This window comes from Rhipicephalus sanguineus, chromosome 9 (assembly GCF_013339695.2).
Source record: "Rhipicephalus sanguineus isolate Rsan-2018 chromosome 9, BIME_Rsan_1.4, whole genome shotgun sequence".
Lineage (NCBI taxonomy): Eukaryota > Metazoa > Arthropoda > Arachnida > Ixodida > Ixodidae > Rhipicephalus > Rhipicephalus sanguineus.
The window spans coordinates 144,044,644-144,071,804 of record NC_051184.2 but is presented as its reverse complement, the minus strand read 5'-3'; the positions used below and the strand labels follow the sequence as shown (position 1 = coordinate 144,071,804).

At 48.6% G+C, this 27,161-nt stretch overlaps 3 protein-coding genes across 6 annotated transcripts; 2 read left to right on the top strand and 1 right to left on the bottom strand.

Moving 5' to 3' along the window:
• Nucleotides 1-1,540: 1,540 nt before the first annotated feature.
• On the bottom strand, nt 1,541-5,764 carry LOC119403985 (uncharacterized). 3 transcript variants are annotated; one of them, XM_037670616.2, is made up of 4 exons: nt 5,355-5,447; nt 4,251-4,441; nt 2,940-3,162; nt 1,541-2,324 (listed from the first exon to the last, which is right to left on the bottom strand). In XM_037670616.2, the coding sequence occupies exons 1-4, from the start codon at nt 5,398-5,400 to the stop codon at nt 1,723-1,725; spliced, it is 1,062 nt and encodes a 353-aa protein (XP_037526544.1). In that variant the 5' UTR covers nt 5,401-5,447; the 3' UTR covers nt 1,541-1,722. The 3 variants fall into 3 exon arrangements, with proteins under 3 accessions (XP_037526544.1, XP_049275268.1, XP_037526543.1); XM_049419311.1 differs by lacking the exon at nt 4,251-4,441 and having other exon boundaries at nt 5,355-5,764; XM_037670615.2 differs by lacking the exons at nt 4,251-4,441; nt 5,355-5,447 and having other exon boundaries at nt 2,940-3,858.
• A 2,757-nt stretch (nt 5,765-8,521) lies between these two features.
• Nucleotides 8,522-9,931, top strand: LOC125759992 (zinc finger BED domain-containing protein 4-like). Its single transcript, XM_049419540.1, has one exon. It carries the CDS (start codon nt 8,522-8,524, stop codon nt 9,929-9,931), a length of 1,410 nt encoding a protein of 469 aa, XP_049275497.1.
• A 14,669-nt stretch (nt 9,932-24,600) lies between these two features.
• Nucleotides 24,601-25,621, top strand: LOC119405891 (uncharacterized). Of its 2 annotated transcripts, XM_049419313.1 has the most exons (3): nt 24,601-24,770; nt 24,831-25,067; nt 25,155-25,621. In XM_049419313.1, exons 1-3 carry the CDS (start codon nt 24,651-24,653, stop codon nt 25,569-25,571), a joined length of 774 nt encoding a protein of 257 aa, XP_049275270.1. In that variant the 5' UTR covers nt 24,601-24,650; the 3' UTR covers nt 25,572-25,621. The 2 variants fall into 2 exon arrangements, with proteins under 2 accessions (XP_049275270.1, XP_049275269.1); XM_049419312.1 differs by having other exon boundaries at nt 24,603-24,770; nt 24,831-25,621.
• The last annotated feature ends 1,540 nt before the right edge of the window (nt 25,622-27,161 follow it).

Below are 27,161 nucleotides of genomic sequence, written 5' to 3'. Positions count from 1 at the left end.
ACCAGTGCGGTCAAACTGGTCATGTGAGGCGGCAAGGCTTTGCGCGCCGTAGCGCGAATGCAGAAAGTTCGGGAAACCGCTTCGGCCGGCGACACTAACTACTGGCGGTGTGTCACAGCCCACGGCCGTCAATGCCAGGAGCCTGGAACGCTGTCCGGGGCGTATAAGGGAGGAACATGAAGCTGGTGAGTCAGTCATCGTTCCCTCTGTTTGCCGCACAACGCAAGTACAGTCTCCAGAACCGACGATGAAAGTTAAAGCGCTGGGTATTACCGTACCTGCTCTTCTTGATACCGGTTCAGGAATCTGGTTAATCGGTGACGAGTTGCTGGATAAGTGTAAAGCTAAAAACAGTAAACGACATTCGGCAGATCCCATGTACCGTGGGAATCGATGTTATGCGAAGCATGCGCGGGAACGTGACTGTGGCGTAATTTTTTTTTCACATTGAGCAAAACGTAACAGAATGACGCTAGATAAATGTGTAAATGGTATACATACACATATATGATGAATAGTCGCACATGTGTTTTATAAGCAGTCGTCTACTGTTGTGCAACGACGCCAACAGCAACTTCGGCGTTACCAACACCAGACACGGGAAGCTGATATGTAGTGCTTGTATTCTTCAATATTGGATAGCACGGATTCGAACAGGACAAGGAAGGAACACAGATGCACAGGACAGGCGCTACGCGCAACTAAGGTTTCTTCAGAAAAATTTGTCTAGATATAAACACAGCCGAGTGGCACGCGCAGGCGCCCTGCACGTACGTTACACTCAGTTACAGTTGTTACAGCTGCGTTTCAGTTGCTATGCTTATATTTGTCCCTTATGACGGACAACGCACGCACGTTTCACGAAATCGTGTGCATGTGTGGAAGCGGTTTTTGACAGTTCTTCAAAAAGGTCATCATCACCGTGATCAGTGAGCACCAGCAGCTGGACAGCACTTGTTATCGAATCCGTTCGTGATCGCGGCTACGAGGGGTCTAAGTGTAGAAGTGCAAGGTATAGTACCGCTGGTGGAAATGGTGGGTGCCTCTTACAAAGAAATGATCTATGATGCCTCCTATCCTGGACCTGGCAACGAGGTCTTGTGATGCCCTGTTCACACCCAAGCCGTCTTTCATGCAGTGTAAGAAACAGGCGTTGCTGGGTTTTGATAAATCAATGTTCAAGTCACCGGCAATGATGAGGGGCATGGTCCGCTCGGCATAATTATTGTAGGAAGCGCTGACCCCGATTTTTGCGCATCCAACGTGGTCTACGTTGCGGACCACGTGAACGAGTGGGTGGTAGCCGAGCGTCTTCCAGGGCTGTTTTATCTTCAGCTCCCTCAGTTTCATTGCGTCCACCGCGGCGGTGTAGTGGTTACGATGCTCGGTTGATGAGCCGAAGGCCGTGGGTTCGATCCCGGCCGCGGCGGTTGGATTTCGATGGAGGCGAAATTATAAAGGCCGTGTGCTGTGCGATGACAGTGCACGTTAAAGAACACTGGTTAAGCATGTAACTAGCAAGGACGACGATACAGCATGATGGCCAGAACAAGAAGAACAATCGGTTTATTCAGTCACTGATTATATAGGCGCACGATAGCGCGCCGAGAATATCTGCGCATGTCCGATGCGCAGTCGTGATGCAGTAGCCTTGCCGGATACATCCTTTCCGTTAACAAAGAAATTACATACCCACCGAAACAGTGGTAAGTACATGGCACTTCAAAAAATGATATCAGACACTTGGTTAAAGTCCTTGTCATAATGAAGACGCTGTGGTGGCTTCACGGTTCGAGTCGACCTTCTCAAAGCTGGCGTCGGTGGTGGAGTTGACTGACGCACCACAGGTGGCGAAGGGTCGCCCGACGTCGGAACTTCGCGACGTCGGCCGTTGGCTGGAGAGGTTGAAGTTGCCACTGTCGGATGGCCACCAACGTTGTCCGCTGGGCTGGTATCAATGTCGTCGTCGCTTTCCTCGATGAACCGTTCGCCAGTTTGAAGTAGGTGACGACGGTTGCGCCTTAACAGCTTCTGGTCCTCCGTTTTGACAAGGTAGGACCTTGGATATGGCGAACCCACCACTTGAGCTTTTCGGGACCATGCAGCGTCTCTGAGCCTCACGACGACACCCTTCTGCAGAGGAGGCAAAGGTCTTCCCCCTTGGGCCTGGCTGTGCTTTTTGACGTTGGTTGCGGTCACCGCACTGAAGTCCGGGAGGTTGGCGCGAAGGCGCCTTCCTTGCAGTAGTTCACCAGGGGATCGCCCGTCCTCCAGTGGGGTAGAGCGGTAGGCCAGCAGGCCCAGCCAGAAGTCGTCGCCCGAATCTGCAGTTTTTTTCAAGATGCGCTTCACAACCTGCACACCTTTTTCCGCAAGCCCGTTTGACTGCGGATAATGAGGGCTTGAAGTGACGTGCGTGAAGTTGTACCTCCTTGAAAACAAAAGAAATTCATGGCTGGAAAATTGTGGGCCGTTATCAGTACATACTTCGACGGGCACGCCAAATCTGGCAAAAATAGCGCTCAGTGCTGCAATGGTTGATTGCGCCGACATATCAGGTAGTTTCTGAACTTCCGGAAAGTTTGATAAGGCGTCAAAGACAACGATGTACGAGTCCCCCGCAAACGAAAAAATGTCCGCTCCAACTCTATGCCATGCACAACCTGGCACGGGCTGCATTTGAAGCGGTTCCTTGGGCTGTTTGTAAGCGTACTTGCGGCATGTAGGACAAAGTTGCACCATGGAAGCAATCTCAGCGTTAAGCCCCGGCCAAAACACGAGGCGTCTGGCCCTTTCTTTGCATTTTTGCATGCCGAGGTGACCTGCATGGATTTTTTCAAGCATAGTTTGTCGCATGCTTTTCGGAATAACAACCTTCGACGCCTTTAAAAGTATTCCGTTGATAAATGAGAGTTCTTGCTCAAAAGGCTTTAGTTCACCTTGTACTGGAAGCCCCACCGACAAACTTGCGATCACCGACTGTAGGTAGCGGTCACGAGCCGTTGCCGCTTGCAGTTCTTTCTGCGTTGCTTCTGTGACACGGTAACCTAGAAGCTGGATTGCGTGAACTTCCACGTCGGTAGTAGCACCAGCCTCGTCTTGGTTGTCAGCAGTTGACCGGGACAACATGTCAGCAAGAACAAGGTGCTTCCCAGGAATATACTGCAAAGCAAAATCATACTTGAACAACCTCAAAAAGAACCGTTGAAGGCGAGGTGGCATGTCACTAATTTCCTTTTGAGCAATTGACAAAAGTGGCTTGTGGTCCGTTTCAATTGTGACTTTCTGGCCGTAGACGAACTGGTGAAATTTTTCGCATCCAAAGCAAATTCCTAGGGCCTCCTTTTCTATCTGTGCGTACAGTTTTTCTGCCTTAGCCAGTACTCGAGATGCGTAAGCTACGGGCCGCCACTCGTTATTGTGACGTTGCAGAAGAGCGGCGCCGACGCCGTCCTTCGATGCATCGCAAGACAACTTTGTTTCCCGTCGTGGGTCAAATATTGCGAGCACGGGAGCAGTGGTCAGAATTTGCGTGACGCTTTTCCACTCTTTGGCGTGGTTTTCTGTCCACTCAAACTCAGAGCTGGCCTTGATAAGAGTTCTTAACAGGGCCGTTCTTTCAGATAGCTGCGGCACGAACTTCCCAAAGTAGTTCAACACACCAAGCATACGTTGAACATCGGCCTTGCATGTTGGCACTGGCATTTGAACCAAACTTTTTACGAGCCCTGGATTTGGGGATATGCCGTTCGCACTTATGATATCACCCAGAAACCGTAGCTCTTTTACGCCAAACTTGCACTTGTGCGGATTAAACGTTAACCCAGCTGTTTCAGCAGTTTTCAGGACTGCTACCAGGCGCTCACATGCTCTTCCTTCGTTGAGCCCCAGACCAGGATGTCATCTATATATATGAGGACGCCTGGCAGACCGTCAAATATCTGACAAAGTGCCTGCTGAAACACCTCAGGTGCAGATGAGATGCCAAAAGGTAGCCTTAGAAAACGGTATCTGCCGAAAGGCGACGAGAACGTACAGATCTTTGATGTTTTCTCGTCCAAAGGCACCTGATGAAAGCCGGCGTTTGCATCCAAACAGCTAAAATAAGTAGCTCCGGTTAGCCGTGCTTCCAAGTCCTCGCGTCTGGGTAAAGGGAAATGCTGCCTCTTGATATACTTGTTCACTCTTCTGGGGTCCATGCAAACCCTTAGAGCACCGTCTTTTTTTTTCACCAGTACCAGAGGGCTTACCCAGTCGGTTGGCTCATTTTCTTTGACGATGATGCCCTCCCGGGTCATTCGCTGTAGTTCCTTCTTCAGAGGTTCCTGAAGTGCAAGTGGAACCCGGCGAGCAGGCTGAATGACCGGAACCGCGTCTGGATCCAGGACCATTCTGTACCGAGTTTTCAAGCAGCCGAGCCCTTGGAACAGGTGCCTGAAATCTTTCAAAAGTTCATACTCAGACGAGGCATTGACAGCGTCCACCGTACGTCGAACCAACCCAAGCGCTTCACTGGCATCGAGCCCAAGGATGGCTTGGCGCCCATTCTTTACGATGAAAAATTTCACGCTTATCTCGGTGGTTCCGACAGACACTTTCTGTGACGTTGTTCCATAACTTGAAATAACGCCCCCGTTGTAGGCGCGCAACACTGACCCGGTTAGTTGCAACGCTTCTTTGGATCCAAGCTTACGGTACGTTGTAAATGGAAGTAAGCTTGCCTGCGAACCGGTGTCCACTTTGAACGTCACTTCTCTGCCATTTACTCGAGCCTTGATTGTCCAGTCTTTCTTGCGACAATTTTCGGCGCCGATTTCGAGAATCTCAAAGTCATTCTCATCGAGATTAGCTACTTCGCTAACAGCGGTAGACTTCTGGCAACAACTTGCAAAGTGGTTGTATTTGCGGCAAGAATGACATAATTTACCATACGCGGGGCATTGCTTAGGTTTATGTTTGCGGTTGCACTTCCTGCAGCAAATATCTTGATTATCGCGACTCTGCTTTTTTTTCCGCTGCTGCCGTTTTTTCGTCACCGTTTCGCCCCTTGAAACGGCGTCAGTGCTGTCTTCCGTCCTATTCCAAACTAGGCTGCTTAGTGCCGCTGCTTCTGCCGCTTTACACATTTCCTCGGCTTTTAGTAGCGTCAGGCCTCTCTCGGCAAGCATTCTTTCACGCAGCTTTGGGTTGTTCGTACCAAACACAATTTGGTCTCTAATCAGTGAATCGTGCTGATCCCCAAAGTTGCACTGTGTCGCCTGCTTCTTTAAGTACCGCACAAACTTCTCAAAAGGTTCTTTCTCCGCCTGGCTTCGTGTACGAAAAACATATCTTTCGTGAATTTCATTGCTCACCTCGGAGAAGTAGGCGTCGAACTTCTGCACGACCGTGTCGTAACATTCCTTGCTTTCTTCGGGGCCGTACTGAAAGTTGTTGAAGATGTCGAGCACTTCGTCTCCCGCGAAGCTCAGCAAGAGTGCCACTTTCGAGGAGTCACTTCTCGGGGCCTTCTCGACTGCCGTTGCTTGCAGAAAAAGCTCGAACCTTTGCTTGAAGCGCTTCCAATTTTCAGACACGTTGCCCGATAGGTGCAATGGCTCCGGCGGCTTCAGTAGGTCCATGGCGATTCCGCGCCGTTGCTGCCGTGCTTCGGTCCGCGGCGGCCACTTCTGACACCATGTAACTAGCAAGGACGACGATACAGCATGATGGCCAGAACAAGAAGAACAATCGGTTTATTCAGTCACTGATTATATAGGCGCACGATAGCGCGCCGAGAATATCTGCGCATGTCCGATGCGCAGTCGTGATGCAGTAGCCTTGCCGGATACAAAGCACTGGCTTAACTTGGTTATCACTTTCTTCGCGTGTCAATGTGTATGTTCGCGGTTACTGCGTTGATTGAGGCTCTGTATCACATGCGGCACATACCCGCATAACATGAACTCTGGTATTCGGGTATGTGCCACACGTGACTGAGAGAAAGGGTTTCATGACGTGCGCGACAGGTACTTTGCGTTATTCATGTCATGACCGGTGAATCGTGTTGTTCATACATTGATCCCTTGCTATGCCAATTTTGGTATATTATAACATATGAGACGACCAGGAGAGCGCCCAGACGTAGGCGGCTATATAGATAGATAGATAGATAGATAGATAGATAGATAGATAGATAGATAGATAGATAGATAGATAGATAGATAGATAGATAGATAGATAGATAGATAGATAGATAGATAGATAGATAGATAGATAGATAGATAGATAGATAGATAGATAGATAGATAGATAGATAGATAGATAGATAGATAGATAGATAGATAGATAGATACGTAAGTAGAAACGGCCAAAGTGCCTGAGGTTCGCTAAGAAATGCTTCGCATTTAAAAGGTGAAGTTTTGTAGCACAAATGTTCAATTGCGAATGGCATCAAACCACGTATCAAACGCTGAAGGTTGTGTTCGCTTACGGATAAGCTTTAAAGGGAAAACGAAGCTCCAGCGATTTGTTTGTTTGCCTGGTCTATCAGTGTCAATGCTTCTCGGCCGAGATTTTCTTGCAGACGAGGGGTTCACACTCGACTTTCCGGCAAGAGGCTACCGCCTTCATGGACAGTCCGAGACAACACTCTTTGCGGAGAAGATAGACTTCGTGCTTGCACCAAGACATGCGGAAGGCGTGGCAGCCATGCACACCACTCTGCCGTCAGCATTCATGCAGTCCCTCAGCGACTTCAAGGGAACGAACCACCAACGGAAGCAGCTAGAGGCCGTGCTGACACCGTTCTCGGGAATGTTTACGGAATGTCCTGGGAAGACCGACGTCCTAGTACATCGCATCAATACCGGCGACGCCCGGCCTTGGCGTTGCAACCCGACACCGCTGAGCCAGCCCAAGCGAACCGTTCTCGATAAAACCCTGGACGAAATGATCGACATAGGAGCCGTACGACCCTCTTACAGTCCGTGGGCCTTCCCTGTGGTATTAGCCCCAAGGAAAGATGGTACGGCCCGTCTTTGTGTTGACTACCGCAGGCTCAACGCAGTCACGGTGAGAGATTCCTACCCTTTGCCAGCAATATCGAGCATAAATTATGCGCTGGGAAACGCAAAGTTCTTCACAAATATCGACTGCTCTCGTGGGTATCTGCAAATTGAGGTTCATCCTGACGATATCCCTAAAGCGGCATTCACATGCCACAGAGGCTTGTTTGAGTTTGTACGCGTGCCCTACGGTCTTTCCAATAGTCCGAGTTCGTATCAGCGCATGATGGACATGGTCTTGAGAGATGCAAAGTTTAATTATGCACTTTGGTATCTAGATGATGTGACGGTGTTTTCGCGCACGTTTGAAGAGCACCTTGAACACTTGCAAACGTGCTGCAGCGCATGTCAGCAGCCCAGGGGCGTAGCCAGAAATTTTTTTCGGGGGGGGGGGGGGTTCAACCATACTTTATGTATGTTCGTGCGTGCGTTTGTATGAGTGCGTGTATATGTACGCAAGCAAACTGGAAAATTTCGGGGGGGGGGGGGTTTGAACACCCCCCACCCCCCCTTGGCTACGCCCCTGCAGCAGCCGGTCTAACCGTTCATCCCGGAAAACTGCAGCTCGCTACTAACAAGATCAACCTTCTTGGGTTTCTTGTCGACAACAGTGTACTAAAACCAAACCCAGATAAACTGAAGGCAATTGCAGATTACTAGGCTTGTGCGAATATTCGAGCGCTTCGAATATTCGATCGAATAGTACGGTATTCGAATTCGCTTCGACTCGAATTTAAAATTGCCGTTATTTCGAAGTATTCGGGGTAAACGAATATTAAAAATGTGTGCAAGTGCAGTAGAAACTCGGCGATACGCTTTTGAAGGGACCATAATAATGGACGTGAGAGCCGGCCGCCAAACGCAAAGTCCGAAAAACGAACAAATATTTAGTGTGTTTACGTGGTTCGTTTACTCATACCGGGTAGCGCGAACCACGGCCGACACCTTGCAAGCGATCACTTATGGCGATACCCTCGCGAGATTATAGTGTTCTAGAACACTTTAGCGAGATTGTCACCGGATGCGTCGGCGTCTCAGAGCGATAATGTAGCACTGTCGGCGTAGTGTCAAACCACCGTGGCTCGTTGTATACGGTGGAACGCGTCGCGAAAGTACCCCCGAGAACGATCGCCGAAGAAGATGACCCCTGCTCAACCGACCCCTGAACTTCGTCACTGGTGAACGCATTGGTGCACTCGGCGACAAGTTAGTCGACGGATAGAACCGCCGCGTAGCTGAGAACGGCGTCATCCACAAAAATGTAAACCGTTGTTTTGCGAGTGCTAAAAACAACTATCATTTACGTCATAAACGCCATGTTTGCCATACGAATACGCAATCAATGTTATTCTGACGTCCTAATCACGTGTTACGCCGACGCTTCAACGGCTTCATTGCGCTAGCCTTTCTCTCTCCTTCCGCGATCTCGACCTGCTGAAGCCTGAAGGTCGCGATTTCGACTTCAAGGAAGTGACATGGCCGACGCTGACATAGCCACTGCAGTAAAGGGTGCCAATCCGATATGGAAGTTCTTCGTTAAGATCCCGCCAGGCCACGAAGCACAGTGTCTCAAGTGCCACGCCATTCTTAAGACGCCTACGAGCACAACGACGACTCTGGCAATGCACTTGAAGAGGCACCCAGACGACCTTGGGGAATGCGAAAAGGAACGTTGCGCGCGGCAACGCGCGAAGTGTGCTGCGGTCGCTAAGCCTAATCTTCAACAGCCTTCGGTCGCTGACCGTTTTAAGCCCAAAGTGAAGTCTACAACGCCGAAGGCCCAGATGATGACGAAGGCAATTGCCGGATTTGTGGTGCGCGGGATGCACTCGTACAATGTAGTGGAGGAGCCCGGCTTCCTTGCCGTAATGGAAGCGGCTATGCCCGAGTACGTCGTGCCATCGAGGACAACGTTTTCTAGAACAATAATACCTGCCCTCTACGCTTTGAAGAAGCGAAGCTTCATGGAAAACCTACAGGCGGTGATTGACAGTGGAGTAGAGGCCATTTCAATAACGACGGACGGTTGGACATCGCGTGCTAATGAAAGCTACTTGTCGGTAACGTGCCACGTTATGGACAGCTCATTCCAGCAGCATGTGCATGCACTGGCATGTACAGAAATGGCCGATGCTCACACAGCCGGAAACTTGGTGGTCTTTCTCAAGAGCGTGATGAAGGAGTGGGCACTTCCCGAGCCAGGTACTGTACCAGTGTACATTGTTACCGATAACGGGAGAAATTTCACTGCAGCAATAGCTCAGTCGCCTTGGATAGGCATAAAACGTTTCGGGCACACGCTGCAGTTGTGCGTGAGTGATGTCAAGCGGGAGGTACATGGATTTTCTCAACTGTGCGCTAAGGCCAGGGCTATCGTTGGCCGCTATATGAAAAGCCCAAAGGCTCGGGCGCGCCTTATGGAAATACAAAGGGAAATGAAGCTGGATGTCCTCGAAGTGGTCCAAGATGTTCCGACGCGTCGGAATAGCGAGCATCAGATGACGTCCAGGCTGCTCAAGCTTCGCAAACCGATCATCGTTGAGCTTTTGGAGTGTGATGGGGTTGATAACCTCACTGCACCTGAATGGAAGCTGATGACTGCTGTTGTGAAGGTGCTTGATCCACTTGCCCAAGCCACGACAGAGCTATCTGGGGACAAATATCCCACGTTGTCCCAAGTCATTCCTTTGCTCGAGTGCACTAGCATTGTGCTAGCTCGATACGCAGCTCAGTCAGATGAGTCATCGGCAATTGCTTTAAGCCTGGCACGTAGCATCAAGGCAAGGTTTCCTGGTGTGAAGACATCAGAAGAGACAGCTCTAGCGATGTTGCTGGATCCAAGATTTAAGGATGCCTGTTATACGGCAAGGGCTGAGAAGAAATAGGCCTGCACTCTTCTCACCAATGCAGCAGAAGGAACACTGGAAGTTGTACACTGTGAACCATCAAGTGAGGGTAGTACTGGTTCAGATAGCTCCCAAGATGCTTCCGTGTGGGGGGCCTTCGCAAGCTTTGCTTCAGATGGTCCAAAGAAGTCTAGTACTTCCATCAAAGATGATGTTGAGAGCTATCTGAGAGCTCCCCTCCTTCCTCGCTGTGAGAACCCACTCGAATGGTGGAGGAGCAAAGGCAGCCACCTTCACCCAGCCCTTGTAAGAATAGCCCGCAGGTATCTGTCAGTGCCAGCCACCCAAACAACCAGTGAAAGGTTATTCTCAACAGCGGGTGCCATTGTAAACTGCAGAAGAGAGCACCTTCTTCCCCAACATGTGGAAGAACTAGTTTTTCTGCATGAGAACTTTTGACTTTCGTTTTTTATTTGTGGGAAGGGAGACCTTTACTGTGTTTAGAGCAGATAGTCATTACCTGTGATATGCTTATTTTTTTATGTGAAACATACTTTCAAAGGAGTTTCCAAATAAGGTAGAAGAAATGAGGAACTTTTGTGATTTTACCGCTGTGCCTAGCTGCAATTTTTTTGCTGTTATGTAGCCTTTCAACTAGAAGGGAGGACCTTCTTCAATGCATTTGGAGCTTCTAGTCCATTTGCCATTATATTTTTACTTGAATTGTGTTTCCAAAAGACTTTCTGTGACATTCTATCTATGCGTGCCTTCTATGTTATCTCAGAAAAGGGAGCACCTTCATTTACAGCTAGTCTACAGTTTTTTTTCACTGTACAGCTAGTCTACAGTTTTTTTTTACTGTTTAATATATGTTGCCAAAGGATTCTCTGTGATGCCTTTGAACTTATTGCGTAGAAGGGAGCACCTTCATTCACAGCTAGTCTATAGTTTTTTTTTAATGTATTATATGTTTCCAAAGAATTCTCTGTAATGCCTTTGTGCATTGTAACCTCAGAAAGCTTATCTGTGTAGAAGGGTGCACCTTCATTTACAGCTAGTCTATATTTTTTCTTACTGTTTAATATATTTTGCCAAAGGATTCTCTGTGATGCCTTTGTACATTGTAACCTTAGAAATAAAGGCTTTTTTGCCTAGAACTTTAAACTGTTCAGTCTCGTTCTTTGGACAACTGGCAACTATTCGAATTAGCTTCGAAAGTATTCGACCCTGAGGACTATTCGCTTCGAATTCGCTTCGAGCCAAAATAACACTATTCGTACAAGCCTACAGATTACCCCCATCCCAGAATACTAAGAGCTTGAAAAGGTTTCTCGGAATGATTGCTTTATATCGTGACTTCATTTCGCAGTGCGCAGACATCTCTCCACCACTAACTCATTTGCTGAAGAAAGGCGTGAAATGGCACAGGAGCGGTGAGCAACAAGTAGCTTTCGACACGCTTCTGAAAGCGATCACCAGTAACACTTCCCTTCAGCTGCCATATCTTAAGAAAGCTTTTGTGTTACAGACCGACGCCAGCGATTACGGACTTGGCGCAGTACTTTTACAGGAATGCGCAGGCGCTCTCGGGAGCTCCGGGAGGCTCACCTAACAAGCCAATACACGCGCCTGGCACAGACACCGTCAGGCAGACGATTCCTAGATCGCCTACACATCAGGCATGAATTCCACACAGAGGAGCGGGTACGAGTGCCCGAACATTGGAAATACGCGATCCATGTTCGACCCCTCCCCACCAATGTGTCCCATGAGTCACACGCTGGCCGCCGGGAGGCGCGGGCTCTTGCCCTCCGGCGCCGATACGGCTCTAAACAAAACGTATTTTACACGGACGTCGCCGGCCCTTACCACGGGGGTTGGTATACGGCAGCCGTAGTCCACCAAGACAGGCATGTGGATGGTCTCTCCTTCCGCGCACCCAATGCTACTCATGCTGAACAGGTGGCCATAGCCCTAGCCATCTCACATGACACATCTAAAACCATAATATCAGACTCCAGAGGAGCCTGCCGAAATATTGAACTGGGATGGATCTCACCCCTAGCTGCCAAAATTCTTAAATCCTGTCCGCGGGTAGGTTACCCCTCTCCCCGCTCAATAATCTGGACTCCTGGACATCAGGGCCTCGTAGGCAATGAGGCAGCGCACGCTGCCGCCCGCGCACTCATTCCCCGGGCCACTGCCTCGCCCACCGATGACCACTCTGACCCAGAAGAGTACTCTCCTCTTCTAACTTTTAAAGCTATAACTACTCATTATCGGGACTCCCACCGCCGCTTTCCTGCGCTTTGCAAAGGGCTCAGGAAGGCGGACGAGAGAATTCTTCTCCGACTATTCACGAATACGTTACTGTGCCCGGCAGTGCTTAAACATTTTGATTCTTCTTTTTCCGGCCTCTGCCTGTACTGTGCGGAGGTGGCTGACACCTACCACATAGTATGGGCATGCCAGCTCAATCCTTCTTTACCCCCGAACCCCAACCCAACCCGAGAGGACTGGGAGGCGGCCCTGCTCGGCTGCCAGGACCTTCCGGCCCAAAAAGCCATGGCCCGGCGTGTCAGAACAGCGGTCACGACCAATGGGGTCCCTGACTAGGGACTCCACCTGGTATTGTAAGGGAGCTCACCCACCAGGGGCTGGTTTCCCGAACAACCTCTCTGTATATAACAGCTTAATAAATGTTTACTACTACTACTACTACTGAGGCCCGTTGCTTTCGCAGCCACACTCTGACCGGGGCGGAACGAAACTACTCGATAACAGAAAAGGAGTGCCTGGCTATCATTTTCGCATTAAAGAAGTTTGACATGTTTTCGGACGGGGCTCAGTTTGTCATTCAGACTGATCATCAAGGGCCCTCTTAGCTCAAACGATTGCCTAATCCCTCGGGACGATTGGCCCGATGGGCGCTTACCTTGCAGCGCTACGACTATGTCATTGAGTACAAGAAGCGTAGCACTAACACAGTTCCTGACGCACTTTCACGTGCGCCTTTGTCTATTGAACCCCAGGTCGAGCCGGAAACAGTGTGTGCGGTTACGACACCAACTGTGACAATGCAGTCACGTTGGGGTACTTTGGTCACTAAACAAGAACTTCTTGCAGCACAGCAGGGCGATGGCCTTTGTCGTAAGGTGTCAGAAAAGCTAGCGGCTTGTGATCCACCTGACACAAGGAGCGACGAGGAGACCAAGTCCTACGTGCTCGGAGAAGGAGGCCTGTTGTTCCGGTACTTTCCCCAGGTTGAGGATGGTAATGTGGAGTCCCCGTTTCGAGTTGTTATCCCTCGCAAACCACGCCCACCGGCTCTCGAGATAGTGCCGCGTGCTGCGCAGAGGCGGTGTGCGTGGCCCAGCTGCGCGGCTTAAAAGGGGCAGCCTGCGCGCTGCCTAGGGGTAGAGGTGCCTTGGCTGCCAGGAAGAACAGATGCTGCCACCCGCGCTGGTTGATTGCTGCTGCCGGAGGTCATGGTCGCCGCCTCGCTGTCTCGTGTCCCTGGACCGACCCCGCCGTATGCAACGCAGTGTTAAATAAATTGTTGTTGTTTGTTGCGAGTTGAAGCCTCCGTCGTCCTTGCTTTAATTACGGACGGGACACAGCAAGCCCAGTACCCACAATGTAATACAGCTTCACATTTTTTTCTGCTCAGTTTTGTACGCAACTACTAAGCGATACTTTAACACAGCCATTAATTTTGGTATCTTGAGATCCTGAAATAAAGGTGCTGATGGAGAATCATTAAATTCAGCCTATATATGTATATATATATATATATAGGCTGAATGCATAGCCTGTTTATATTAGTTTCGGAAGCTGTTCCTCAGATGAGGCGAAAATAATTTAAATGGCTCAAAAAAGTGAGTTGTGTATTAGGCATTTGATCAAACGAGGAAGGTAGTAGAGTGAATGAAGGGTTCCCGTGATCTGCGAAAGCTTACCAACAAGAACATAAATATGACTACACCAGGGCATATTCCGATCAAGCATTACACCTAACGATTTTACAGAATTTACAAGTTCAATTTTGGCATTATTTAATACTAGATCTTTTTCAATAATTACATGCGTATTCTTACTGCGAAACAGCACCGCTTTAGTTTTTCCGGGATTAATGGTCAGCCCGTTGTTGAGAGACCATCAGTACAGCTTGCTCCGAACTGCATTCGTTGTTATTTTCAATCCGGCTGGACTGTTGGACGAGAAAAATAACGTAGTATCGTCGGCGTAGATCACAAAACGTGTGTTGACATCAACGTTTACAATGTCATTAACAAAAAAACGCCAGGCCTGCGCGGAAAGCGCAGCACAGTCACAGCGAAAGCGGGAAGAGCGACATTTCTAGAGCCCGCTTTAAACTCTCTTGGGGCTACTAATACAAGTACACTAGCAAGGTACCCACTGCGCCATAAATCACAATATTTGTGAAGTTTAGAAATACGTCATTATTCGTCATTCTGCGCGGAAGCGAGGTTCCAGCTACACATCTTTAAGTCATTATGTGCACTTTGTTTACGTGGCGACTGTTGACGATTAAGAATTATGGCTCAGCCCTTTGTAATGTGTTGGAAGCTGTAAACGACTCACCAGTTACGTAATTCGCATTATGAGACGCCCGGTCGCTATTTCACTTTTTCACCATGCAATATAACATACGTTGACGTGAGAAAGAGAGACAGAGAGAGGGGGGAAGAACTTTGTTGAGACCCTGAAGAAATGGATGATGGGATTATGGGCTTCCTTAGAAACCAAGACAAGTGCACTTGCGAGGAACCCACCACGCTATAAATTATCATAATTTCTGTGAAGTAGGGAAGCAGCCACTATGCCATTTTTCGTCATTCAACGGAGAGCCGTGGTACCCGCTAAAGACATGTAAGGCATTATGCGCACTTTGTTGGTGTTGTGCCCGATGACGATGAAGAATTATTGCAGAGGCCTTTGTAATGGGTTGGAAGCATCCAACAGCCCACTCGTTACGCAATTCGCATTGTGTGACGCCTGGTTACAGAATTTGCGTGGTATGATGCGTGGTTGTTATTTCACTCTTCTACCACACTAAATTACATATGTTAATGTGGTTCCTTCCGGACATGAAGCCTGTATGGGAGACCAGCGCTGGATAGGTGGCGCGCCGAAAAAGGGCGCCTGGCGGGGAGTCGCGACATAACTCAGCCGCTCGCATGGCCTCCGCGCTGCCGGCTAATCTCGGAGGCCATGCCGATCGTGCTCAGACGACCGGCCGCACTGTACCGCGGTGAGCGCACGTGCGTGCGCCGTTCCTGCGCTTCATTTTGGCGCGAACAGCTCGAGCAGCCATTGCGCCAGTAATACTGCTCTATGGTTTAGAAAAAAGTAACTTTTTCTGAAGGCTACTTTCTCAGGAAAGCACTGGAAAACGGAGAGAAGCCCTGCAAAGCAGACTACGTCTGTGCATACGGCGTCGAAAAGACAGTGCTGTGCCGTGGTGGCGACTCCGTCGTCAACATTTTATGGTTGCATCCTCGGATTTGTGTCAAGCTAGTGCAGGCTCACAAGCCTCCATTGATAAGTACGTGCTGCGTCGATACCAGCTGCCCACTACCACAGTAAAAGAAAGTAAGAGGCAAGGGGTAGGTGCGTCAACGTTTTTCTGCCGTGCTATGTATGCCCAGCCCGCGGTGTGTATGCACGCGGACGTTGATCAAGCAAACCACCGTGCTAGCATAGCATGTATGGTGTCGCGCTGTTATGCTGGAGGGCGCGGATAGATTCCCGGCCACGGTGGCCGCATTTCGATGGGATTGAAATACAAAGACCAGCCGCGTGCTGAGATTTATGTGCACATTAAAGAACCTCAAGCGGTCAAAGTTAATCCCGATTCCCACACTACGGCATGCGTCATAATCATACCTTATTTGCACGTAAAACGCCAGCAATTGTCGATGTTCATCAAACGCGTTTATTCTAAGCAGACACAGGCAAACGAAAAAACTAACACAGTACGTTAGGCGAATTAAACAGCGAGTAAAAATCCAAGACATTTGACCCTTTTCTAGCGAGGCATAAATTGCGATGTCACTTCGCCGCGGCAGCCAATGCACAAAGGAGCTTTACTCCATCCGCTGACTCCAGAAAGCTAAGCTTCGAGTAGTCCGCTGCTTTGTTCGTGACAACTCTGTTAGTAGCACAAGTGAAGTTCAACGCAGGCATCCAACGCGTGCGTATTTCTCATAACAGTCCAGCGGCTTCAGCGAACGTGCCCTCGTACGCGTCTCGTAGACAGACAGCTTTCCTTCTGCGTAACTGTTTGCAAATAATGTAAATGACCTGCCTATTGTATATCATATTCACTGCACGTGGTGGCATCAGAAGGAGCTTGGTGGTGGTCAGATGAAAAGATTGTTACATATGCCGCATGCTGCATAATATGTAATTTTTGTTTACGACAGAACACCGATTAAATTCTGCTCGTTTGCCCCGGTTTCCACTGGTGTCCCTCACTATCGAATAAATCTAGCAGACAAGCGCAGTTCGGTTTAGAAATCAGCCCGACGCCACTAGACAGGAGAGCAAGAGCAGAACATACTTTGTTCGCCTCACTGCCGGGATGCAACGCCGCATCCGTTCCTATTCATATGTTTTAGAAGGAAAAGCTTAGAAGGATACATCCTCCCTCATTTCTACGTATTGTGGCACTTGAATGCGCAACAGTACTGCCAGTATCCTTTAGTTTTAACGCGGTAGCGTTAGAGAGCTCGTGTCGCAGAAATTCCGCTGTCGGCGTCGGCACCGTTGGTTGTGAGCGAAAAATCGAGAAAGTAGCAAATAAAATAAACGATAAAAATCTTCGGTCCCAATGAGGATCGAACCCGGGCCGTTCGCGTGGCAAGCAGGTGTCTTACCACAAAGCCACGCTGTTGCTTGCAGTTACTTCCGACAAAAACACTACATAAATGTCATGTAGTGAAAGGAGTCTCGACGCATTTTGTTCGGCAGGTGTCACGACGAAAACGAGCCCATACGGTAGGCGCATTCGCGAGGCCATCAAACTACGTCGAAAAACGCCAGGATAGTGCAGCCATCGCCGCTAAATACACACACGAACTTTCAAACAGCTCTACAAATGGACAACTATGTCCATCTAGAGGAAAACATATCAAGCAAACGCAGCAAACGCTAGATAATGTGCTGCCATCTGTGAGGCATTGTGAGAAATATGTCTCACTTTTTATGGCATCCGAGAGGGCCGGCGCGCGGCGTATATCTTGGAGGCCATGCGACTCTTGCTTTAGATCGAAAGCCTGTAAAATTCGCGCGCGTGTGTGCGTGTGTGTGTGTAACAATACACATTGGAACGAATGGAACACACTGCCATTATCATTGATTGATTCAGTTGAGTCAATTGACCTGATTGATTACTGATATTCTAACACTGGAATTGAAATGTAAGCATTTATTTGTATATTTTTCGCCTTTTTGAATTCTGTGTTTTGTATTGCAAACTACCCCTCCTGCCTGGGCCCATGTGGGCCTGCAGTATGTTGTAAATAAATAAATAAAAATAAATTAATAAGTATGCACTTAGTGGTTGAAGTGCGCACTAGGGGCCGGATTTCGCTATCGCGTTCAACTCTTAAAGGCGAAGCTTAAGGGTCCCCCAATTTTTGTTTCGGCGATACGAGCCCGCATCGCCTCAACCAGTCGCCACTCTCGTCCGCGGGAGCGGCTGGAGTATGCGCGTTTTGGCCGCCAGGGCGGCACTGCCCACACCGCGGAAACTCCAGCACTGGTTCCGTATAGCGTCTTTCTGCAAGGCAGTTTCAAGCACCGGCATGGCTCAGAGGTAGAACACTGGGCTCCCACGCAGAGAGCCCGGGTTAGAACCCCGTTCCATCCTGAAAATTTTTTCTTATTTCATTTTTTTTTTCTTATTTCTAGCGATAGTGGTTACGGACACCGGCGGCAGCGGCGGACAACTACGGCGCCAGAAACGGCCGTTGAAATGATCTCACAACAGCTTAGTAAAAATTTTAAAATGTTAAATATTAGGGCCCCAATATACTGCCTTGGGGCACGCCTACACCAACTGACCTAATTTGCGATTTAACACTATCGATCTGTACGAACTGCTGTATATGACCTAAATAAGACCTAACTAAACCAAGTGCAATGCCGCGTACACCGTCAGGGCTTAGCTTACTAAGCAAGAGTTCATGATTTATGGAGTCGAATGCTTTTCAAATGTCAACAAAAACTCCTATTGTTAGTAGGCGCTGTTCAAAATTGCTTAGAAATAATTCATTTTGTTCAATGAGAGCAAGCTGTGTTGATCTATTTTTGAGGAAGCCGTACTGATGTTTAGTTAGCACATTGTGTTTATCTAGGAATTCAGATAATCTAACAAATGTAATTTCTTCCATACATATCGAAAAAATAAGAATGGATACAGGTCTATAGTTTGAGAGCACGCTATTGCACGGCCGCTCGATCTCCCCTTCTGGTGCGGCCTGCCGATTCGGCTCGCGAACAAAAGAGCGCGCGTGAAAGGGAAAGTTGACTGACAGGCCACGACGGCAGGTGGGGGCGCTGCATATCGGCGAAGGAATGACCCTTGCACCTGCTGGCACTGCCTCGCGCGAAGGTGGAATCTTGTTAAGCCTCCCTACTTTGCGACAGTTGTATCCTGCCGTCGTGCGGTCAGCATGCGATGACATTTTTTTCTCTGGACTTCATTTAGGTTTAGAAGTCCGTGGATGAATTGCAGTGCACGCGATGCCCAAAAATTGTTGCGTGCCGCTTTGTATGTCGAATGCTTCACGAAACCCGGAACTGTGCTACCACGAGCTGCCGTCCAAGGAAAACCTCCGGATGGCTGGCTGCGGAACATTTCCCGAGAAGGGAGTGACAAGGGCAGCCATTGGGAGCCCAGCTCCAGGACTGTCGTGTGTTCGCTTCATTTCACAGCAGACGACTACAAGGTAGGAATGAAACGTAAGTTGCTGCTGCCAACAGCCGTGCCAACTCAGTTTCCGTCCTACCCAACCTACATGTTGCCTTCTCGTTGCAAGGAGCGCAAAAGCCTTCTTCGTGTACCACGTGGCGCGCACACGGAAGCGAGAATTTTAGGGAAGCCGGCGTTAGTGACAGAAGAAAAAAAAAGAAAACGTCCTCGTCTCGAAGAACCTGATGCTGAAAGCGCAACCACTGAATACGAGTCACACGGCCGCTCGATTTCCCCGTGCAAGGCACAAGAAAACGTATCTTTGGTCGTGTCTACGGGTGGTCAGGAACACCTTGAAAGCGTGTTAAAACATGAAGAATGCCAGACGACGTTCGACCTGGCTGGATATATAGCAGAGACGAAATGAAACGCACATCGCCTGGAAGTGAAAGTGCAGAGACTGAACGAGCGCTTGCAAGAACTTCAGAAAAACTGTGACGACTTCCGAGAAAAAGTTGAGGAATATGAAAAGAACCGTGCTGTGCAAGCTCTAAAGGCCCTTGCGACAGCAGCGCATGAAGGAGATAGGACTGCGAAATTTGTCATGGAACAAATTATCAACTTCGATAAGACGCGTCCAACGTGGCAGGAGCCCACGCTGCGGGAATGTGTACTGTGGAAGGCGACGTCTTGCAAGAGTTACGATCATGTACGGGGGAGGAAGCTGCTGAAGCTGCCGTGTCGAAGCACCTTACAAAAGTTTGTCGGATCTTTCACAGGAGAGACGGGTGTAACCAGCCTGATAAGGGAACAGCTCCAAGTAGAGAGACAAGGCTTGCGGTCAGAAAAAGATCCGTACTGCAGCCTTATCATTGACGAGATGTCAGTACAGCAGAAAGTGGATTTTAGCAGTGCTGTTTCTTGGGCGAGTTGGAAATTCATACTTGGAAGCGTAGCGCTAGTAGACACGGACTAGTGGAAGACACACGGACACACAGACGGAAGCGCTTTAGCAACTGGTTTTTTATTGAAAATCTGCCCTACATATATACATCGCTTTTATGGCCACGTGACAATTTCAGCGCACTGACGAATTGGGGAACATAATTTCTTTTTCTGACAACACTATCGACGGTGTGCTGACACATTTCGCCCCTTCTTTGATTATGGCCTTTGCTTCGATGATTTCTCGAGTGCACTTATCTTTGTGGCGGCTGATTATGATACAATTTGAATAAACAGGTGAACAACCACAATCACTGCAATGTGTGGACAGGTGCCCATCCCTGTATCGAGCAACGTTTTGTTTGTGCTCCCGTAGCCGATCATTGATACAACGGCCCGTTTGGCCGATGTATTTCCCGCCACATGTCAGTGGTAAACTGTATACCACGCCTGCTGCGCATGGCACGAAAGGACTTTGGTGCTTTTTCTGGCACCCTTTCGGCTTTTCAGTGGCAGGATCGGTGAGCTCACACAGGCGGCTTAGCTTAACGGGTGCTGAAAGAACCACCTTTACGCCCACCTGACTCGCTACTTTTTTCAGCCTGTGCGAGATCTTGCGTATGTAGGGGATCACTGCCACCTTCTCCTTTTTCCTGGATGCGGAGGCAGGTTCACCATCCGGGTGGCGAACCTTTGTGAGCACTTTACTCGCAACGGAGACGAGCACCTGCGTCGGGTATCCTGCCAAGTCCAGCCGCGCCGCTTGTTCTTGCAGGCTGGTTGCCACTGTGTGAACACAAGACTGCCGGACGGCATTTGTCAAGCAGAGGTTTACAATACCGCGCTTCACCAACTTTGAATGCGAGGAACTGTACGCCAAAAGCGGCTTGTTGGCTCGGGGGCGATAAGCCCAGCATGCATGTTTTTCACCAAATGTTAGTTGAAGATCGGGAAACTGCAAAGTATTGTCAATAGATGATTCATGGGTTAAAATGAGTGGGGCGAGGCACTTCCGGAAGATTTCTAGAATCTCGGCTTCCTGGTCACTGTTGCCTAGGGCTTTGTCATGGATGATTATGTAATCGTCGACAAATCTAAAAATTCCTAAAACATTTGTTCCCCCAAGGCTGTTCTTTAAACATTTGTCCATCTTGGCTAAAAGCAGGTCACTTAGGACTGGTGCCAGGCAGGAGCCGATGCATACACCTTGTTTCTGTATGTACACTTTTTCGTTTCATTGTATGTGGGTTGAATTTAGGTAAAATGTGAGTAGCTCAAGAAACCTAGTTACAGTCAAGCCTGTTGCGTTTTGAAAAGCTACTGCTCCAAAATTATCTATGCTTTCTTCAACACATATTAGCAACTGATCGTGCGGTAGGGAATAATAAAGGTCTTTCACATCTACTGACCATGCATTCAGGCTCTTGCTCGAGTGCAGCTTAAAGAACTCCACTACAGCGTCCGAGTTCTTCACCAAGTAGGGATTGTCGATGGGAGGAGCGCTAACTTGGCTTGCAGGAACTTTGCAACATGTTTCTGCCATGTGCCGCTCTCTGATATTATCACTCGAAGGGGACAGTTCAGCTTGTGCGTTTTCGCACTAAACATCGCCTTCAAGCCAATGTTCTTGCTGCCGTCTACATCTTTCGCTAAGCGAGAAAGGCCCATCGTGCTGCACAACCTTATTGCTTTAGCTTTAAGTTTGGGCAACGAGACTTCCTTACTTTCTTTTAGAACCGACGTGACTGCTTCGAGCGCTTTTGAGTCAAATTGCGACTGTGACATTACAACGAAACCGCCTTCTTTGTCAGCGGGTAGTAATCGTGCAGACTGTTCGCGTAGAATATTAAGAACTTGCCTTACTGGGGGTCGAGACACTGGTTGGATGGTACGGGACACGACGTCGACACATTTTCCAACACAACGTTCATGATCACTATCTGGAGCTTTTCTGGAGACTTCTCGTACCATGGCGAGAAGCTCGGGCGCTGATTTCCTTGGTGGCACAGCGAACTTTGGTCCAAGGCCTAAACAAGGTGTATGCATCGGCTCCTGCCTGGCACCAGTCCTAAGTGACCTGCTTTTAGCCGAGATGGACAAATGTTTAAAGAACAGCCTTGGGGGAACAAATGTTTTAGGAATTTTTAGATTTGTCGACGATTACATAGTCATCCATGACAAAGCCCTAGGCAACAGTGACCAGGAAGCCGAGATTCTAGAAATCTTCCGGAAGTGCCTCGCCCCACTCATTTTAACCCATGAATCATCTATTGACAATACTTTGCAGTTTCTCGATCTTCAACTAACATTTGGTGAAAAACATGCATGCTGGGCTTATCACCCCCGAGCCAACAAGCCGCTTTTGACGTACAGTTCCTCGCATTCAAAGTTGGTGAAGCGCGGTATTGTAAAGCTCTGCTTGACAAATGCCGTCCGGAAGTCTTGTGTTCACACAGTGGCAACCAGCCTGCAAGAACAAGCGGCGCGGCTGGACTTGGCAGGATACCCGACGCAGGTGCTCGTCTCCGTTGCGAGCAAAGTGCTCACAAAAGTTCGCCACCCGGATGGTGAACCTGCCTCCTCATCCAGGAAAAAGGAGAAGGTGGCAGTGATCCCCTACATACACAAGATCTCGCACAGGCTGAAAAAAAATTACAGCATATCCACGGGTGAATGATGAAGAGCTTGGGCGAAGCTCCTGAAGCAATCATGGTCTCGGGATCGGCTTCTTGTTGAGCCCGTTTCGCAGCGGCGTCCTTGGCGCGCACCGTCTTGGAATCCGCCTGGCTGCCGCCAAGCGAGCGCCCGCCGCTGCGCATCGTTCATGCTCCACCAACGATCCGACACGTACGGCGACGATCCAGCAGAATGAGAGAGGCGCTCGCTCCCCGCACATCCCCGCGAAGCCCGCGCAGCCCGCGCAGCAGCCAATCGGATAGCAGCGGCACTTCTAGCGCCATCTAGTGTCGATTCACACAAGCGCCATATTGCATACAATTCTATTGGACCAACGCCATCTAGGAAATGAGACGAGAAATGGTGATGACGACACGGATTGCGTACAGCGGCATCTAGAATATCGTCCCTGAACTGCAGTTTGTATGTAATTCTATGAGACAGCGCCATCTGCCGTTTACGCCAGACAGAGACACTGCCGCTGACGCCGGACAACGGAGACCTGACAAGGTTAGACTAAGAGGAGCTACGCCCCTAAAAAGTAGCGAGTCAGGTGGGCGTAAAGGTGGTTCTTTCAGCACCCGATAAGCTAAGCCGCCTTTGTAAGCTCACCGATCCTGCCACTGAAAAGCCGAAATGGTGCCAGAAAAAGCACCAAAGTCCTTTCGTGCCATGCGCAGCAGGCGTGGTATACAGTTTACCACTGACATGTGGCGGGAAATACATTGGCCAAACGGGCCGTTGTATCAATGATTGGCTACGGGAGCACAAACAAAACGTTGCTCGATACAGGGATGGGCACCTGTCCACACATTGCAATGATTGTGGTTGTTCACCTGTTTATTCAAATTGTATCATAATCAGCCGCCACAAAGATAAGTGCACTCGAGAAATCATCGAAGCAAAGACCATAATCAAAGAAAGGGCGAAATGTGTCAGCACACCGTCGATAGTGTTGCCAGAAAAAGAAATTATGTTCCTCAATTCGTCAGTGCGCTGAAATTGTCACGTGGCCATAAAAGCGATGTATACATGTAGGGCAGATTTTCAATAAAAAAACCAGTTGCTAGAGCGCTTCCGTCTGTGTGTCCGTGTGGCTTCCTCTAGTCCGTGTCTACTAGCGCTACCCTTCCAAGCAGAAAGTGATCTATGATCGTCAAGTTGATAGAATATTCGGGCTCGTTGATATCGACTGCGAACCTCGAGCTGGTGGTGCCACTGAAATAGCCAACAGGCTCCTTTGTTTTGTTTTGCGTGGGCTTTCCACGGCTTACGTGATTCCCGTCGGGTATTTTTTTTCCAGGAACCTTAAACATGACCGGCTCCGCAGCCTGACGTTCAATGTGCTGAAAGCTGTTGAGGATGCAGGGTTTTTCGTTGTTCGTATTGTGACGGACAACCATCAGACAAACACCGCCATGTTTAGAGGAATGTCTGATGACAATACTCTGCAGCATGTTGTGCCGAATCCAGTAAGGGAAAATGACCCCTTATTCCTTTCATTTGACCCTAACCACCTCATCAAAAACCTAAGAACAAATCTGCTAGAAAGAGAGATGTTTGACGGAAACGGGAAAATTAAAGGAGGCGTGTTTCTAAAGGTTCTCTATGAGATTCAACAAAATTTGCTCGTCAAACCAGCGCGACTGTTAAGCCGATCTCACGTTGAGCCCAACAATCTGGAGAAAGTGAAAGTGTCTCGCGCCACCTTAGTATTTTCACCTGCCGTAATTAGCAGCCTGGAGTTCCTTCAGAAGAATCCGAAAGCTCACGAGAGGGCTTCGGAATTCAGGGACTGCGGATCGACAATCACATTCATGAAAATTGTTGGGATGTGGTATGACCTACATGACATATCTGGCTGGAAATCTAGGCAAAGGCCGTTTGTCACAAGTGAAGACGATCGACTCGCATGGCTTGAGGTCGACTTCATTGGCTACCTCGAGGACATCAAGCTGGAAAGCGCGAAATGTCGAGCAAAGTCCCTCACTAAGGAGACGTATGAAGCAACCATCATGACGACAAGATCAGCGGTTGCTGTTGTGGAGTACCTCCTGAATGACGTGGGGCAAGTATACCAACTTTTTAAAGAAAGATGAATTATTCAACTTTGATAACTAATTGGCTCATTTTGTTTTGGAAATAAGTTTTTCTATATAATGGTTTATTACTATTTTCAGCTTCAAGTAGACCTTGATGCGGGCTCTCAACAGTGATCCAGTTGAGTCGCTATTCAGCTGCTTCCGCCAATTCAATGGCGGCAACGACCGAGTTGACGCCAGAACAGCTGTCTTCACAGCAGAGAAGTTGCTAAAGGTTTGTTTGGTGTCACGCGTTTTGTTAGTGCCGAACGTAACAGTTTCTTAAAATGTGCAGGTTGGCATTTTAGAGGCAGCCAGAAGCGGGAATGCGCCTTCTAATTCGGAGTGCCAAAGGGCATTGAGAGCTACGAACAGTTTCCATGGAGCAAAAAGTCCAGCCATTCCTGACGACGCTCTTGCTGTGCTGTGGAAAATTCAGCACGTGATGAAGTGCGTTGAAGTCCCCGTCCTATTTGACTTGACCACACTGGTTTACCTGGCAGGATATTTGGCTTTCGTTTGTGAAGAAAAGGTAATATTTTGTTTGGCGACTACATCACCAGATTTAGCACGCACGCACAAAATGAAAACGCAATACATGGACTTCTTGACTTTGCAGGTAACATGCCCAGCGTGCAAACTGCAGTTGAAAGGAAAAGCTTCACGCGAGGGTGCATACCAGTTCGTCTTCAGCCTTGACCAAGGAGGGCTCAGCTACCCCCGACGTCAAGTTGTCTGGTTGTGTAAGCTGGTCTGTACCTTCGCTGAAAAAGCACTACACTCAGCAGAAATCCGTCGCTGTGGACAAATATGCAAACTGCTCTCAAGTGCTGTACTTCCACACTTCACAAGCTGCCCTCTGATGTGGTGTTCCGCTTGCAGAGACCCGTACCACTGTGAAGAACTGTGTGAGCTCTTTATCAAGAAGCTGCTGAGGCCACTCTTGGCCAACTGGGCTGGAGATCTCAACAGCTCTCTAGAAAATATACTAAAACTTTCTCGAAAACCACTTTCCCGCAAAGTCCTCCGCTTGTGAAATCTGCCACGATGTACATATGAGTATTAAGCCATGCGTATCTCACACTATTTACGAAGAATCACTACTGATAATTGTCCGATTCGTATAATCCGGACATGTATGTCGCGGAAATGAATGCGCTCAGTAGCCGCATAAATAACATATACATTAAGCCTCGGCTATTTAGTTGACATTAAAGTCGGAGTCACTACGCTTTAATAATCCGCAATAACATTTTTAACATAATACTGCGTTGTCGTACGAGCGAGAGCAAGACGAGGATCATGTGGTTCCTCGTTGCCTCAATGGGACAGCTTAAACGCGCCGTGTGCATCTAATTGAGCGCATGTATCAGGACCCATCTACCTCTATTCCAGCTAAAGTGAATGCAACCTGTGCATGAGAGCGTCTGCCATGAAGCATGCCAAAACACTGAGCAGAACCACATGAAACTACCCGCGCAGATAGCTCACTGTGGCTGAAGAGCGCTTTGAGAGAAACCCCCGCTTCGCCGATAGCTAGCGCCATAGCCGACGCCGGCGGGTTGAAAGGGAACTAGCGCTCTCACAGGCGGAGAGGAGCATTAGGCGGGCCGCACCAAAGGGGGATCGAGCGGCCGTGGCTATTGTCACATTTTTTAAAGAGTGCAACTACTTTCGCAATCTGCATTCTGTCTGAAACGTACCCGAAGAAAGGCATTGTTGGATAGGGCGGGGCAAAATGCGACAAAAATTTCAAAATAGCGAATATTTTATTTTATTTGACTCGTTACCATAAAAGATCAATGCAGGAACTTTTTTTTGGATACAGGGTATGTGCTACATAAATATGACGATGTTGCGACTGTTCAAAAGTTTATTTTAAAAAGAAACAAAAAAGCTCCAGATCTCGTTTTGCCCCAGCCTGCGGGGCAAAACGAGGCGCTGCGTGAGGCAAAATGAGACAGTGTCAAAAAATTTAATCCTTTGAGTTCTTGCAGTAGAAGCACCTCGAATTCACTCCATGGATTCCCACACAGCCTTCATGAGCCCAGTCCTTGCACTCCACGCACTGATTCCAAACAGAATCCGACGGTGTGTTGCTCCGAAACTCCTGAAACACATTCAGTGCATTTTTCATGTCGTTTTCCTCCCAGGAAACTCTATATGATATTCTCTTGTACGTCCGTACCATCCTAAACAAATAAATATTATGTATATTGAGCGTAAATAAATGGTTCACTTAATAAGACACTCTCTAAGGCAATTCAATGCCTTTCTGTCGCGTTTTTCCCCTCTCACATGCCCGAATTCAAAATAATTTTCCCTTTGGTCCACGGCATGAAATGAACTAAACTTTTGGTGGAATGTAGCTCACAGTATAAAGTAACAATATAAATACGTTGTTGTACTGACGCCGGAGTAGTTTTATGCCCGGATCCGAAAATTTGGCCGAGCAGAATTTCGCCCCTTTTTGGCGGGTCACGAACACACTGACATCAGCCGCGCAATTTTTTCCGCGCGAACGCTGTGAGCAATCATAAACTTTTACACAAAAAACCTCGAGAACTAGCGGCACCTATCGCTGAAATAGACAAAGAAAAAATCACGCCATATTCACGGAATGAAT

Excerpts from the sequence above, each read along its gene's own strand:
- LOC119405891 (XM_049419312.1), top strand. The coding sequence starts at position 24,651 with ATGCGGGCTCTCAACAGTGATCCAGTTGAGTCGCTATTCAGCTGCTTC. Across the intron at positions 24,771-24,830 it reads CAGCAGAGAAGTTGCTAAAG|GTTGGCATTTTAGAGGCAGC; the intron begins GTTTGTTTGGTG and ends TAAAATGTGCAG.
- LOC125759992 (XM_049419540.1), top strand. The coding sequence starts at position 8,522 with ATGGCCGACGCTGACATAGCCACTGCAGTAAAGGGTGCCAATCCGATA.
- LOC119403985 (XM_037670615.2), bottom strand. The coding sequence starts at position 3,705 with ATGCCAGTGCCAACATGCAAGGCCGATGTTCAACGTATGCTTGGTGTG. Across the intron at positions 2,325-2,939 it reads GGTGGGGCTTCCAGTACAAG|ATTCGGGCGACGACTTCTGG; the intron begins GTGAACTAAAGC and ends AAAAAACTGCAG.